The sequence below is a fragment of the Otolemur garnettii genome, unplaced genomic scaffold (assembly GCF_000181295.1).
Source record: "Otolemur garnettii isolate 467f Iridium unplaced genomic scaffold, OtoGar3 scaffold00009, whole genome shotgun sequence".
Lineage (NCBI taxonomy): Eukaryota > Metazoa > Chordata > Mammalia > Primates > Galagidae > Otolemur > Otolemur garnettii.
In genome coordinates, this window is record NW_003852404.1 from 30506195 (window position 1) to 30520605 (window position 14411).

The 14411-nt window shown below is 37.6% G+C and overlaps 1 protein-coding gene across 1 annotated transcript in view; it reads left to right on the plus strand.

The window, feature by feature from the left end:
* The first annotated feature begins 11766 nt into the window (after positions 1-11766).
* Positions 11767-14411, plus strand: part of CHMP2B (charged multivesicular body protein 2B) — a 27866-nt gene continuing 25221 nt past the window's right edge. Inside the window, exon 1 of the mRNA XM_003783927.2 lies at positions 11767-12060. Coding sequence (XP_003783975.1) covers positions 12027-12060 — 34 coding nt within the window. The 5' untranslated portion in view covers positions 11767-12026. The remainder of the gene's footprint in view (positions 12061-14411) is intronic.

Genomic DNA, 14411 nt, shown 5'->3' on the forward strand with positions numbered 1-14411 from the left:
AAAAGGCTGCATATAATTTCAATCTGAAATCAAAATGCCAACTCCCCTTTCAGAATGAGTTTGTGTTGTTCATGTTAATAGGAATATATAAGTGTAACAAAATAGAGATAGTATTATTAATTGTCCTATCAGATCTGGTTGTCAGAGATCCTATCTTATAAAGATATTGTAGTTTTCCAAGCTTGGCCACAATCATAATATCATCTTTGTTTTTCTTTTTTAATTTGTTTGTTATTTGCTTTCTCTGAAGGGTGTATCAGAAACATAATTTTTAAGCCGATTTTAGAATGGATTATTTTCTGTGTTATGCATACATTTATTTCCTTTCTTGTTTGGTTTCTTATTGGGGGTATGTCTATTAAAATAAGAATTTATCTCTGATTAAGAAAACGTATAATTGAAAATAGCATTCAACCCTATGTGCCAGGTTTAGAAACTTGCCAGCTTAGTCAGGACAAATCACATTTTGTGCTGAAAGAAACATATCAACATTCAAATTAAACTTCCTTTACTACTAGTAAAGAAAGGCAGGACAGAGGGAGAAAAATAATTTGATTTAATACATTCTCGTTCTTACTTATAAAACAGCTATACGTCAATACTGATAAAAAGGTTCCCACCTCACTAAAAACTAAGTACAGAAAGAAAAAATATTGGCCTAATAGAATATGTATTTTTTCATTCCTTTGCTTCTAAGGGGAATTTTGTAGTAATCAGGTTAATTAAGCGCATAGGATAATATCAGAGTTGATTTACTGTAATGTAGAAGTCGAAATAAATCTTTGCTATCTCTATCGTCCATAGAGTATCTAAAATTAAAATTTCTTAAAGGGTTTTCAAAGTTCAGTTTACCATCCATGTCAGTCAGACTTTTTTTGGTGGGTTAATGAAGTGCAGGGGCTAACCTAATTTGTCTGATTCCCATCTGTCATCCCCGCAGCAGTGAAGGACCCCAAGATGAAACTCCATTCCTCATTCAGTCCCTGTAGCTTGATATTAGTCAGGTAATCAAGCACAACTCCTGGGCTCTTGTGTTTTCAGATGAGGAAACTAAGGTCAAGTGACTTGCCCTGGGTCACACAGCAAGACATCATGAGAAAAGGAAACAGACTCAGTAGCCTTGGACTTTCTCAGACCTTACCAGGATCACTGAACCATACTGTGTTCCAAGGTAATTGCCTTCGCTGATATCAAGTGGGTCACATTTTTTTTTTCTTTTTAAGCAGGTTTTTTTTTTTTTTTTTCTCTCTCTCTCTCCTCGTTTTTTTCTTGTTTTACACTGGCGTCTAGAAATGCTGTTCTCCACTTAGTGTTTCTGGTAATTATCTTCAAGGAAACCAGAATAGAAATTTAAAGTACTCATTAACATGCTGATTAGAAATTTCTCTCAAAGACTCAAAAGACTAGAAGAGACCCCCAGAGATAATCTGATCCAGCCCCTGACTTCAGGCATGTTTCACCTAAACAGTTTCAGGCAGATGGAAAGCTATATTTATGACCCCCAAGGAAAGAGTCCCCAGTCTCCCTTGGTATCACAACCCTGGGCTTAGATCTGCTTTTCTACATAATGTGTTAGATGCAAAGTACAATAAAGGACTCTACCCTCCCTTGTAATGTCAGATCTTACTGACATGCCCATGGTGACCCATATGTGTTAGCAGCATTCATATAAGTTCTTTTCTGACCAACATTTTTGATCCTATTTTGGAGGCGTCTTCCCAGTCATTAAGCAGGCTTTTCACATGAAACCTGTTGTAATTTATTTCTCAATTCAAAGCCTATTCTAGAAGATACTGAATCTTTTTATAATGTTAATTGAGTTCAAATGTCTGCCTTTGTATTTTTTATGCTTTTTGCTTCTTCAAAGCAAAATGTGCCCTATAGAAATACTAGTACTTTCTCCTAATACCTACTCCAGCACCCCAATCAGGATACCCTCAGACTGTGTTTCGGGGAATTGTAAGAATTAAGAACAATTTCTAGTGACCCAGAAATACTGGATGATGATTTCGGAACATGTGTACATGGTGACTTGGTCACAGGAATTGCCTTCATCCCTTTATGATTGTCTTGGCAGATTGCGGAAAGGGCTTTAAAAACTTTGATCATCATAAACTCAATCCCATTTCTGTTCTTTTTACACACTGATCATATTTTAGCCCAATTATTCTTCAGACCTAAAATAATTTTCTGTCTTCAAAGAAATAATTTTTTATCAAAATATTAGTGTATGCTCTTCTAAATCTCTACATGGAATAGAAGAAAACATTTAAAAAACATTTTAAACATTAAAACAAATCTAGGCCTAAATACATCTAATAGAATGAGAAAAAGTGTATTCAAAGGGCTGGTATTTATTAGAGTGACTTCAATGTGCTACATGAATTATATGCTGAGAACTAAAGGTGGTAGAAACATTATATCATTTCTTCATATGCCAAAATGTTTGAATGTATCAGTAATGCCTGTGATATAGGCATATATTCTCTCCTTTTAAAAAATCTCCGTATCTTTATTAAGTAGAGAACAAGCCCTTGTCTGAGAGCTGGGTCACTAGGTTGAATGTTGTGTGCCTTCTGCTGACCAACACTGAGGTTGGCAATTTTTTATCATTGGCTCTGATAGGTCTATTTTCAAAATACAGGGCTTGTAACAAATGACCTCTAAGGTCCCTTTCGCCTTTAAAATTCTAGTATAAATAAATGAACAACTAAATACATGAAAGGCAATACAGTTATTGAGAACTTTGATCTGGTTTCTAGTTTTTCCTGACTTTCTTACAATAAAAATTGAGTGGTGTTACTAAAACACGTATTTTTGATTTTTTAAAAATGATAAGCTAAATTTTGTTTGAATATTTTTGAATTAATATGATGATAATTTATTGGACCCTTTGGCAACAGAAATAGGTGGAGCATTAAAAAAGGCAGTCAGTAATAAAAACATTTAAAATATGTTGATGATGTTCATGGTCGATACTATTAATGCAGTTTGAATCCAAAATTAAATAACAATAAAGTAAGACTTCTGTTAAATATTAATGCATTATAGCTATAGAACAGAATTTGAAAGAAAGCATTAAACCAAGTGTGTTCCAGTGAAAAATTTCATGTCAGAATTTAATATCTTTTGCTCTCTTTTCTAGAAATCTTTAGGGCTGACCTGAGAAAACACGAGGAGAAGTTCTTGTGTCCCAGGAAGGCCAGTTAGGTAAACATCTTGAACACATCTAACCATGACGTACGACAGTAGCAAAGGAGAGCGTGTCAGTTATGCCAACGGTGCCCTCCATATAGGGGATGTCAGGTACCATCAGGAAAGCAATCTACACCTGGAATAACCCAAATTCATTTAGGGTCAATACATTTAGATCTTATTTAATAATTTAGTCTTAACTGTGGCAGGCAGAATGATGTTCCTCCAATATGTCTATAGCCTAATCCTTGCAACCTATGAACGTGTGAGTTCTTTGACAAGGAGGAGCTAATTTTACAGATGGAACTGAGGTTGCTTATCAGCTGACTTTAAAATAAAGAGAATATCTGAGAATATCTAAGTGGGCGCCAAGTCATCACCAGGGTCCTTAAATGTGGAACAAGGGCAGAAGAGTCAGAGAAAAATTTGAAAATGCAACTCAGCTAGCTTTGAAAACGGAGGAGGGAGCAAGTAGCCAAAGAATGCAGGTGGCCTCTAGATGTTGGAAAACTCCCCAGACCTACCGGAAGGAGCACAGCCCTGATGAAACAATCATTTTAGCTCAGTGAGACCCATTTTATACTCCTGGCCTCTGTAAGTGTGAAATAATTGGAGTTGCTTAAGCAGCTAAATTTCTGATAATTTGGCGGAGCAGCAATAGAAAACTAATATTATGTCCTTCTGGTAGAAAATCCAGGGAAAACATCCAACAGAGAGAGAAAACAACTTCTGGACCATTGTTTTCATAAATCAATATCTTGTTCCAACTAAAGTCAAAATTGTACTTAAGAGTTTCCACACCTCCAGATATGGTAGATGTTGTCATAATAACTGTTTTAACCCCTAAACTCTGTTCTGACATGACAATTCAACTTGCTATTCTGAACTATAAGTTTAATCTCCTTAGTACAAGTTACTTTGCTTGTGTTATTAGTTGCCATTGTCCAAAATAGATTCTCCTTGGTGGAGATCCTATCTTAACATTTCTCTGTATCTCTTTATACATACATATCATAATGGGCCATCACTAAATATGATTATTGATTTGTTATCATGAGGAATATTTAAAAGTTTGTGTCGGGTAGAGAGCAACACCAGAATGGGGTAGAAATAAACATTATTGACAAGATTACATTGAACTGAATGCTCAGGCATTTGTTTATAAGTGATTATCTTAACATTTTATAATATAAAAGTAACATTCAAATTTTAATTTTTTAGTATATGCTTTGAAATTGGTGGACTTTAGCCCAAATGGTAATCTCACAAAGTAGAAATAGAGTGACAATAAGCAATTTTCATATTAAACTATAAAAATATGACACAGAGTTCTCCCAGAGGGAGTGTGAATACTATTTACATTCAGATACTATTTATTATTACTGTCAGTAAATTCAGACTAATACGTTAGACATTCTTATGTTTTTTTACCTGAAATATAACTAAAATTATTTACAAAATCACATACATTTTTCATCTGACTTTAGGCATTTTTGACCTTCTAAACTGCTTCTTTGCATATAAGAGATATCAGTTTAAGAGGAGACATTTTAAAACTGAGAATATAGTCCTAAATACAATATATCAACTATTGGAAAGATTTCCAGACAAAATTTGCACTCATAAATTTAATCAATCATGTAACTTTGTTAGTGACCCCAAGTTGCATGGCCACAAATAGTGACTTGTCATTTAATTCTTGATGTAGCTCCAATCACTTTATTGGACTTTTAACTTCTGTGGAACCAATCCCTGTTTCTCATTTCCAGATCCCTCAGAGTGATTAATTAGCACAATGCTTTTCACATAGTGGGTGTTCTATAAGGATTTCCTTATAGACCCCTGAATAAAACAATGAAGGGAAGACCACACATATGTAACTTGAAATGGATGTCATTATTTAAAAAAAAAACCCTTTATTTGTATAGAAAATGCAGTGCCATCATTATAGTAAATTGTTCATACATTCTAATTACCAAGATCTAACATCTAGAGCCTCTCTTAATTTCTATTCATTTAAGATACAAAGTGAGACAGCTATTACAGTTTTATTTTATTGAAGAGCCCAATCTATTTTCCCCATATCTAAGTTCATTTCTATTTTGTATGGTAGCAGTTCCGCACTTTAGAGTCTTTATTGAATTGAAGAGCAAATAAATACATATGCTCTGTTGTGCCAGGGGGCACAAATTCTGTTTTGATTTACTCATGTGCAACTCCTATTAACACTGAGGAATTCAGGGCAAAGTTTAGTTTATTTTTCAAGAAGGATCATGTTGTTACATATTCCAAATAACACATGAAGTCTTTTAGACTATAAAACCAATGATGTGCGGCCACACACACTTAGGGACTCATTTAGCTTTCCATTGACTAAGTGTCGGAATAGTTTGACTCATTTTTTATGGCATATATTTTTAAAAGCAAGCTTTCTCAAAGAGAAAAATATGAATTTAGGGAACTGTTATAGTTGCAGAAATAATGGGGAAAAAAATTTAAATCTTATGAACCGAAACATGGGAAAATTGTTACATACACTATTTGGCATGAAATACACAAAAATTATACATGTGTTTAAGATAATTTTATTTGATTGCTGTTCTTTATTTGATTGCTGCCCTCCTAAAGAGGGAGATAGCGTAGCTGCCTACTTGCTCTGAATTTGGAGAATTTAGGAGAAGGGCGTGAAGGCAGGAAAAGAAGGTATAACAAGACGATTCTAGTTAACCTTTTTCTGAACTTAAACCTTTGTGATTCTCTGTGAATAAATGTTGAGGGTAACAACCTTAGGTTATCACTTCATTGTCCTGCTGCTTAGCCACATACAGCCTACCTAGACAAGGCAATTGAGCAACAGCCTACATGGTTGGTCGTGAAGTGTGAACACATTCAGTGAGTCTGTCCTCACACTGGCTTAACACCATACAGACGACATAACTGAGAGAAGCCATCTTATTTCTCTGTTGATTGCTTACCTCTTATTATGATCTAAATGTTTGTGCCCCCCAAATTCACATATTGAAACATAATTCATATTGCATTGTATTAGGATATGGGGCTTTGGGCAGGTGAATAGACCATGAGGGCTCCATCCTTATGAACGGAGGCCTGCGGGAGCTTGTCCATCTCTCTAGCCGCGTGAGGACACACAGAAGTGCTGTCAGTGCTGAACAGTGCCTCATCAGGCACAGAGCCTGAAGGAACCTTTATATTAGACTTCCAGGCATCCAGTGTTATAAGCAATAACTTTCTGTTGTTTGCACATTACCCAGTTAAAATATTCTATTAGAGCAGACTAAATGGACTAGGAAAATAATACCAAGTGAGAGATTTTTAGATTTTAAAAGTGATGACTTTTTTTGCACTAAGCTTCTATGTCCTAAAATTGTTTTTAGATGTTATACAAGTTGGTCTGTTATTTTTCATTTTATTTATGAATAGTCATATTTGGTACCGTTGTGCTATCAAACATAAAACAGAATACAGTGTAAGGTAGTTAGTGAAACAGCAAAGTAGCTTAAAGTGTGCTGAAATTTAAATCTAAGTGAAATTGGAAATAAAAGAACAGGCCTCCACACTAAATTGTTAAATTCTTACTCTATCTAAAGCTAAGATAGATTTATTCACTGGCTTTGAACCAGGTTCCTTAGACCTATGCTGTATAGGGATATAGATGTTAGCTGCCTTTCAGCCATATGGAGATTTGAAATTAAGTGTGTTAAGTCAATACAAATGTACTAAGTACATATGGTATCATTTGGATATTAAAAATATTAAAACAGAGGCAATATAAAAGTAATATTGCATGTTCTTTCCATGAAACATACAGAAGAACTTCTGTAAGTTGACCACCGAAGGGACTGTAACAAATTGGTCAGCAGACAGAGGTGGTCCACATAAGGAACTAGGACCACTAAACTGATATGTACATGGGGTGCGCAAACGGTCTATGAAAACTAGGTCAACTTAAGTAGGTGTCAGTGTAGGAGTTGGTCAGCTGTGGAGGTTCTTTTTATCTTACAAGAAAATTATTGAAGTATTTGAGCAGATATTCTCCATAAAACCAAAGAGTTTAGGTTTGGAGCTTAGGGAAAAAAACACATAAACAAATCTGTGCTAAATCCTTCCAATATAATGAATACAATGTTAGAAATATATATCTTCTATAACAACTAGACAATAAAAAGAGATTTAAGAACAATAAAAACATATTTTCATAATGAAGGAGAAATAAATGGACTAATTTGAGAGTAAGCAGCTGATAGAGTGAGAGTGCCCAGGAGCAGAATCAGAAAGCATAAATCTTTAGTTGATGTTTTCTCTATTACAGAGGAGTGAAGTTCAAAGTGAAGAGATTACTGTTGACAACGTATAAAGAGTTATGAAAGTTAGGAAAAATTATACAGATGGCTCATACCTTTTTAGTGCTACTTAAGTGCATGGGTTGAATGTGCTTCCCAAAATGCATATAGTAAAGTTTAATCACCAATGTGGTAGTATTAAGAGGTGGAATCTCTGGGATCTGTTTAAGTCATGAGCATAGAGCCATCATCAATGAGGTTAGGCCTGTTGTAAAGCAGGTGTGAGAGAGCTGCGTGCCTCTCTTTTCCCCTCCTATCTCTTCCACCGTCTAAGAACAGCACTCTTCCCTTCCAAACAATGCAGCAACAAGGCACCATCTTGGAAACATATAGTAGCTCCTACCAGACACAAAACTTGTAGATGCCTTGATCTTAGTCTTCCTAGCTTCTACAACTGAGAAGTAGTAAATTTCTACTGTGTGCAAGTTATCCAGTCTATAATATTTTGTTACAGCAGCTCAGACAAACAAGACATTGTGTTAGGCACTATTTTGTGTATCATATTCATCAGCCTTTTTAAACTGTGCAGTAGTGATACCAAAGGTAGTACTACTGCTACCCATATCATACATGCGGTGAAACAAACGTGGAGAACTTTAGTGCCTTGGCCCAGCTAGAATATGACAGAATTAGTTGCAGACCCCAGCAGTCTGTGTCCAGAGTCAGCGCTCTCCAATGTCATGTCATCTTCTTTCAGTAGTCTACAGAGCAGGAGTGCATCCCTCCACTCCTCATAATAACACCAGGCACCAAAAGATTGAAAAATGGCAACTATTTCAGTTTTCAAAGAGGAGGAGACTATGTTATGAAATACTCCAGAAAATACCTTTACATAGATGATTAAATGATATTTTATTAATAACAAAATGTTGATCATGTGGAATGATTATTGTTTTCCCTAAGAATAAGTTATACCAAATTCAATCCATTTTTTTTATCTTTATGGTTGCTATCACTGATTGAATATGAATATGACATAAGCATATTATACCTTGGTACCAGTAAACATTTTTTTGTCTTATTAAAGATTTTAAGAAATTAAAGTTAAATAAAATCTTGATGATTTAGTATAAGTGAATTCATAGATAGTTGCAGTCCTGCACAAGGGTTCATAAGTAAATTGATACAAAGATGAATGAATGCCTTTAGATTATGCACAAAAAACTCTGCATTTGAGTTTAAAATATCCATTAATTAAGTACAGAGGAGGGAGAAATGAGTGGGAGTTCATGTTTTAAAAAGTGCTAAAAGTTTTAGTTAATTAAAATTTTAATGTGATTTGAAGACCACCTGCTGTCAAAACTTCTTATGCAATTGCAAGTGTGCCAACAAAAATATAGTGTACAGAACAAGAGAAGTAATAGATTACATAATCCTAAAATCACATCTAAATAATTACATTTCACCTGGGAGACATATAACAAAGGGAAATAATCAGAAGAGCAAATCACATGGTTAAAAAGTGGACATTTTATGCACGACTAAGAAAAATTTAATATGTAGAAGAGATGTGTGTGTGTATTCCAGGCATGAGTATTGAGAATATGTTGATCTCTTTTTGAGAAACAGAACAACACGATCTGATTTATATTTGAACAGAATTATTCTGTTCTATTGAGACAAGAGCAGAGGAGATAGGATGGAAGCAGGAGAATAAGATAGGTGGTAATGGTGCAGATCAGAGATGAAGGTTACCTGAATCCGGATAATTCAAAATGGTGAAATGCTGTACCTTTTTGGATTTACCATACTTTTAAAAGTAAAGGCAGCAAGATTTAGTAGAGTATGTAGGGTGCGAAACACTACACACCAAGGTATTGGGCCTAATCTATATTTTACCCATAGTACAAGTTCAGATTTTAAAGAAACCTTTAGAAATATTCTAATCAAAGATTTTTCTTTTTTTAAAGCATGCCGTCTACATCAACCTGCTCTTTCTTGAATACTTCAGTGACAAAGAACTCACTACCTCACGTAGCACTCCTATCATTTTAGAATAGCTTTGGTCTTAAGGGCTCTTTTCCTACACTTCTACATTGATACAAAGCCTGCCTTTCTGGGGTAGACAAGGAAGTGAGAACAGATAAAGAAACTATAGGAAAGTAGGTAAGAGAAAAGGGCAGGGAACCCATGCTTGTTTCTTCACTGGTATATCTGTAGTGCACAGCTCAGCATGTGTCATGACCTATGAACAAATTGTCTTCACTGTCTGAGAAATTTGGAGTAAGAGTGTTGGGTAGTAATGATGTGACCGTATTAGTTCATTATTTTCAGTAAGACTGAAAAAGAGGCAATTAAAATGTCTTTTCTATTCTGTATGCTTATATATGTACATGTCTTGGTGTTTGAGTTTGTATGTGACAATGTGGTTTTAAACAAATGAAGAATACTGTTGCATTCTAGTTTACAGTGTCATGGGGTCTCAAATCTCAGCTATATTTAACTATATCATGTCCTTCGCACAAGTAGTGATGTATAAACTACAGATGGCTACATTTGGGCCACCAACTAATGTAAATGCTTGCCAGATAGACTGGCACGTATCAGCTGAGTATTAGCTTCCTTGACTATGGGAAAATCAAGCTATTAGAGTGCTGAGTTTAAATAGTACATATTTCTATTTTGTCTTTATTGCAATGAACAAGCCCTGTCTTTAGCTCCTGCTGTGCACTTTTGGAGGGTCTTCCATATGGTTGCTGCTAAGTATTTTGGCATTTTCCCAACTGTTACAATTGGGTCAGTGGGGGGGATTGTATAGGAGTAATAAAATAAGGGTGACTTCAGCAGGGAGGAGTGCGATTACTACACACATAACAGCTTATTGCCTCTTGTGCATTGGGGCACTGATCTATGCCTTCATTACAACAGGAAGCCAGGGCAAACTGCCACAGAGCAGCTCCAGAAAAGGCCAGGTCTTGGGAGTGGAGACTGTCTTCCTCCTTTACATTTTTCTCCTCACATTTCCTTATTTCACCTCCCTCAATATCTAGAATTTGAGGAGGAATTAGACAATTACACTTTGCATATTGTAATAGTCATTTTGAGAAAGATCTCTTGAACAGATTGGGGAAAAAATGGGGAAGGAAAGTATGATTGTCCCAAACACTTAAAAATTCTTGAGACATGATTCATAAATTCAGAAGTGATTAATCATATTGACGCCATTATTGGAGTGCCTGCCATAATCAGAAATGACATCTGTGAAATAAAAATGCTACTATTATTCTCATCCTGTGGAAGGCAGTGTTGCTTAGAGCAGTAGCTTGGGCAGAAAAGTTCAATGCTAATCTAAGATTCAAAACAGTGAAATAGTGCATTAAAGAGATGTGTGCATACATGTACACATAAAGCTTGTATTTTCCATATTTATAATAATACACACAAGAATTCTTTAATTCACTACAATATTCCTTTAATATGATACGGAGATTGGATCCCTCCCTCTTTTTTTACATCAAACATCAATATATAGCGATGTAGAATTCTAATGGGATCATGGTATGGCCATGAAATTTTCTGATTTACGGCTTACAAGAAATCAAGAGAGTTGGTAAATTTAAACCGGTATACTAATGTATGGATTTTTTATTTGTTCATTATTTCCAGCCAAGAACATTAAAGTGTTTCCTTAAGAAACTTGCTCTCATACCCTTCCGCCTCGCGCCATCCCCAACTCTAAACGCTGCATCCCCGAAACCCACGCCGGTCGGGTCGCGGGAGTCCGGAGGCCCCGCGAAGAGCGGGTGCCCCGGGGTGGCGCGGGTGGGCGCCGGGGAGACAGACCGCTGAGCGAGGCAGAGCCCAAACCAGCGTGAACTCGGGAACCATCACCGAATACGGAACTCAGCATTACTGCCAGTCCCTGCCCTGATTCGCGCAGGAAAATACTGATCCTGACAGCAACGGGACGGTGACAAATCAAGTCTGAGTGGGTTCGCCCGGACGACCTATACTGTCTCTCGGGGATCCCCTAATTCCAGCTTCCTCGGGGCATGGGAGAAAGCTCGAAGCGTTGCTGGTTTCTGTTCTTTATCAACAAAGGACCCGCGTAGAGAGGTCCCCTGCCATCTCCCGCCGTCTCCCTCGCTCTCCCACCCGCGTAAGCCGGGTCCTCGCTTCTCCCCGCCGCGACTCGCAAGCGGGAAGAGCGGGCGGCCGCCGAGGCGAGGGAAGTGGCAGCGGCTTCAGGCGCCGCAGTGCGCAGGCGCGGCACAACGCGCAGGCGTCACCTAGAAGTGACTTCTCCAAAAAAGTCTCATAGTTCCCAGTCACCTGAGCCCTGGGAGACGCTGCCGCGCTAGCTCGTGGGATCCACGCCCTCCGCGGGTCCTGCCTGGCGACCCCGCCTCCTCCTCCTGTCCCTCGGCTCCTGCAGCCCCAACCCGCCGACGGCCTGTCCTTTTCCTCTGCCCTTTCCCTGTCTCCGGCCGGATCGGGCCGAACCGGGCCGCCCGGGCGCGGTCCCTGACCATGGCGTCCCTCTTCAAGAAGAAAACCGTGGATGGTGAGTTCCAGGACGGGCTGAAAGGGCCCAGCTTTGCGTTTCCCCGGCCTTTTTGGGGAGGGGAGGGGTGGGGGTTTCCGGCTGCGATTCTGGCTGTTGTCCCTCGGGGCAGAGCTGGTTCGAGTGGCCCCACAGGTGACCGCCCTCGCTGCGTCACTTCTCTGCTTCTCCGTATCTTCTCACTCTCCCCACCTCAACCTCACCTGGGCACTCTGGCTTCTGCCCTGTGATCACACTTCCCCGCCCACGTTTTTTTCTTCAGCAGCACCCTGTTTTCTGGGAACCAGGGTACTGCTAGCCCTTGCGTGTCATTAGACTTGGTGATTTAATGAATTGCTTATTGGTTTCTTCTGCTGGATTTGTTGCTCTTCAGTTTGGAGATGTACTACTTCTCGGCATCCAGACAGGAAACCTATCTCAAAGTAGGCGAGGGGATCCTAGGCTCCAGTTGGAACTTGAGTCTGTGCTGGGCTTGCCCTTTTTGCAACACCCTATCAGTAGAGGTGTGAAACAAATGCTTCCTGATGACTCCAGTAGAAAAATACAAGAAACCCAAGGGAAGTGCCCAGATTTAGTTTTCATAATGGATTTTTTCCTCTTATGATCATCTTTTGCTAATTAAAATAAAAGATGGGCTATGTATTATCTTCAGAGAAGTTCAAATTTTAGATACTGCATTGTTTCAGACATTTAGCTCAGTGTGATGTTAAGAGGGGAAAAAAGTGAATACAGGAGAGCACACTGTGTGTAGTGTTCCTACTCAGTGCCTCTCATGTATCTATGTAACACTGAGTAATCAATCATAATAGTCATTGACTGCTACCAGGAATTAAATTCATTTGAGTTATTTATAAATTGTGTTTCCCAGTACATGTTAAATCTAGGTTGTTGCTGGTTCAACCAAAGAATCACTTCTTTGTAAGGGTCTAACTCTGCCACAAAAGGAGCAGTGGTAGCAAGACAGTGATTGGTACAAAGAGGGTGCCCAGTCCAGACCTGGGAGTGACTCCTTCATTCCTTTGTGCTGACTGTTCCAATGCCAGCAAAATGATTTTGGGGAGGATAACAAAGACATCACCTTTACCCTGCTGCTCCAGCCTTCACTGCATCACGCAAATACCACTTTACCTCTAAGTGATCCTGCAGCATGATACATTTTTGCTATTCTGAGTGATTGAAAACAAAACTGAAAAAAATGATTTTGGTTTGTTGACTTTTATTAATTTACAATAAATTGATACATTATATCCCGAGTTGATAGTTATTCCAGGAATAATTGTCAACTCGGGATATACTATAACACAATTAGGAGAAATAGGTTGAATGTGTGTTTCTGATGAGAATGCTGTTTAATTTTTTTCACTGTTTCAGCACCAACATTGTGATCTTCACTTATTATATGGTATCCTAGGGGCGAGGGGGTCAAAGATTATTTCCTTGTTGCTTGAGTTTTACATAGCGAGAATTGTTTAATTTTATATTGTGTGAATTTACTAAACAGAGGAAAAATGGTTTTGTCTTAGTTACAGTAATGTTACATGTTGAGTTTTTTTTTAACATCAAGAGGTAAGCATCCTGGTTTTAACTGCTTAATATCTATCAGGTATTTTCAAAGACAGAATCTCATTTCTGTGCTTCCTGGTGCTTTTGGCAATGTGGTGACTGTTGTACTTGAAGTGTAGAGGACAGAAGAGGAGACAATGAGGGTGTGAGGACGGAGGTGCAGTGAGAGTGGATACTTATTTGCAGTTATTTCTCCCAAGAAATAATGTTTTTTGCTGAATAGACTTATTTGTGAAAAAAGTCTAAAGGACTTTTGCCAGGAACTATGCCAGTAAATTAAAGTTCGGGATGTGGGATTTGTGAATGTAAATTTGGGACCATGTGCCGTAACTATCAAGCTGCATACTTGATGTTTTGTAAAATCATTCTGTCAGCTCAAATCATTTACAGACATTTTAATTGCAGATCTGTATTTTCATTATTTTGATATAGAGCTTCACTATTTTTACTTCTTGTTTTATTAAAAAGGTTTTTACTTTTGTTTTAAAAGGGGGCAGTATTCTTCTTAGCAATAATGAGGCTATGTATTGTGAAATTTAATGTATTTCTCTCAGATCCTTGGATGTGTTGATTATTGATCATAAGATCTTTTATTGTATGCTGACTTTTTATCTGTTCCAGTGGTAATGAATTCTGATATGTAATCGAAATACGTAACTGCTTACAGATCTGGGGAATAATTTGAATCTTTTTGTCCCTTTGGATTGGCTGGAAGAGTTATATACTGTATCATTAAAAACTACCACACATGTAAATTAAAAAGGGAGACAACATTACAGCCCTTATTA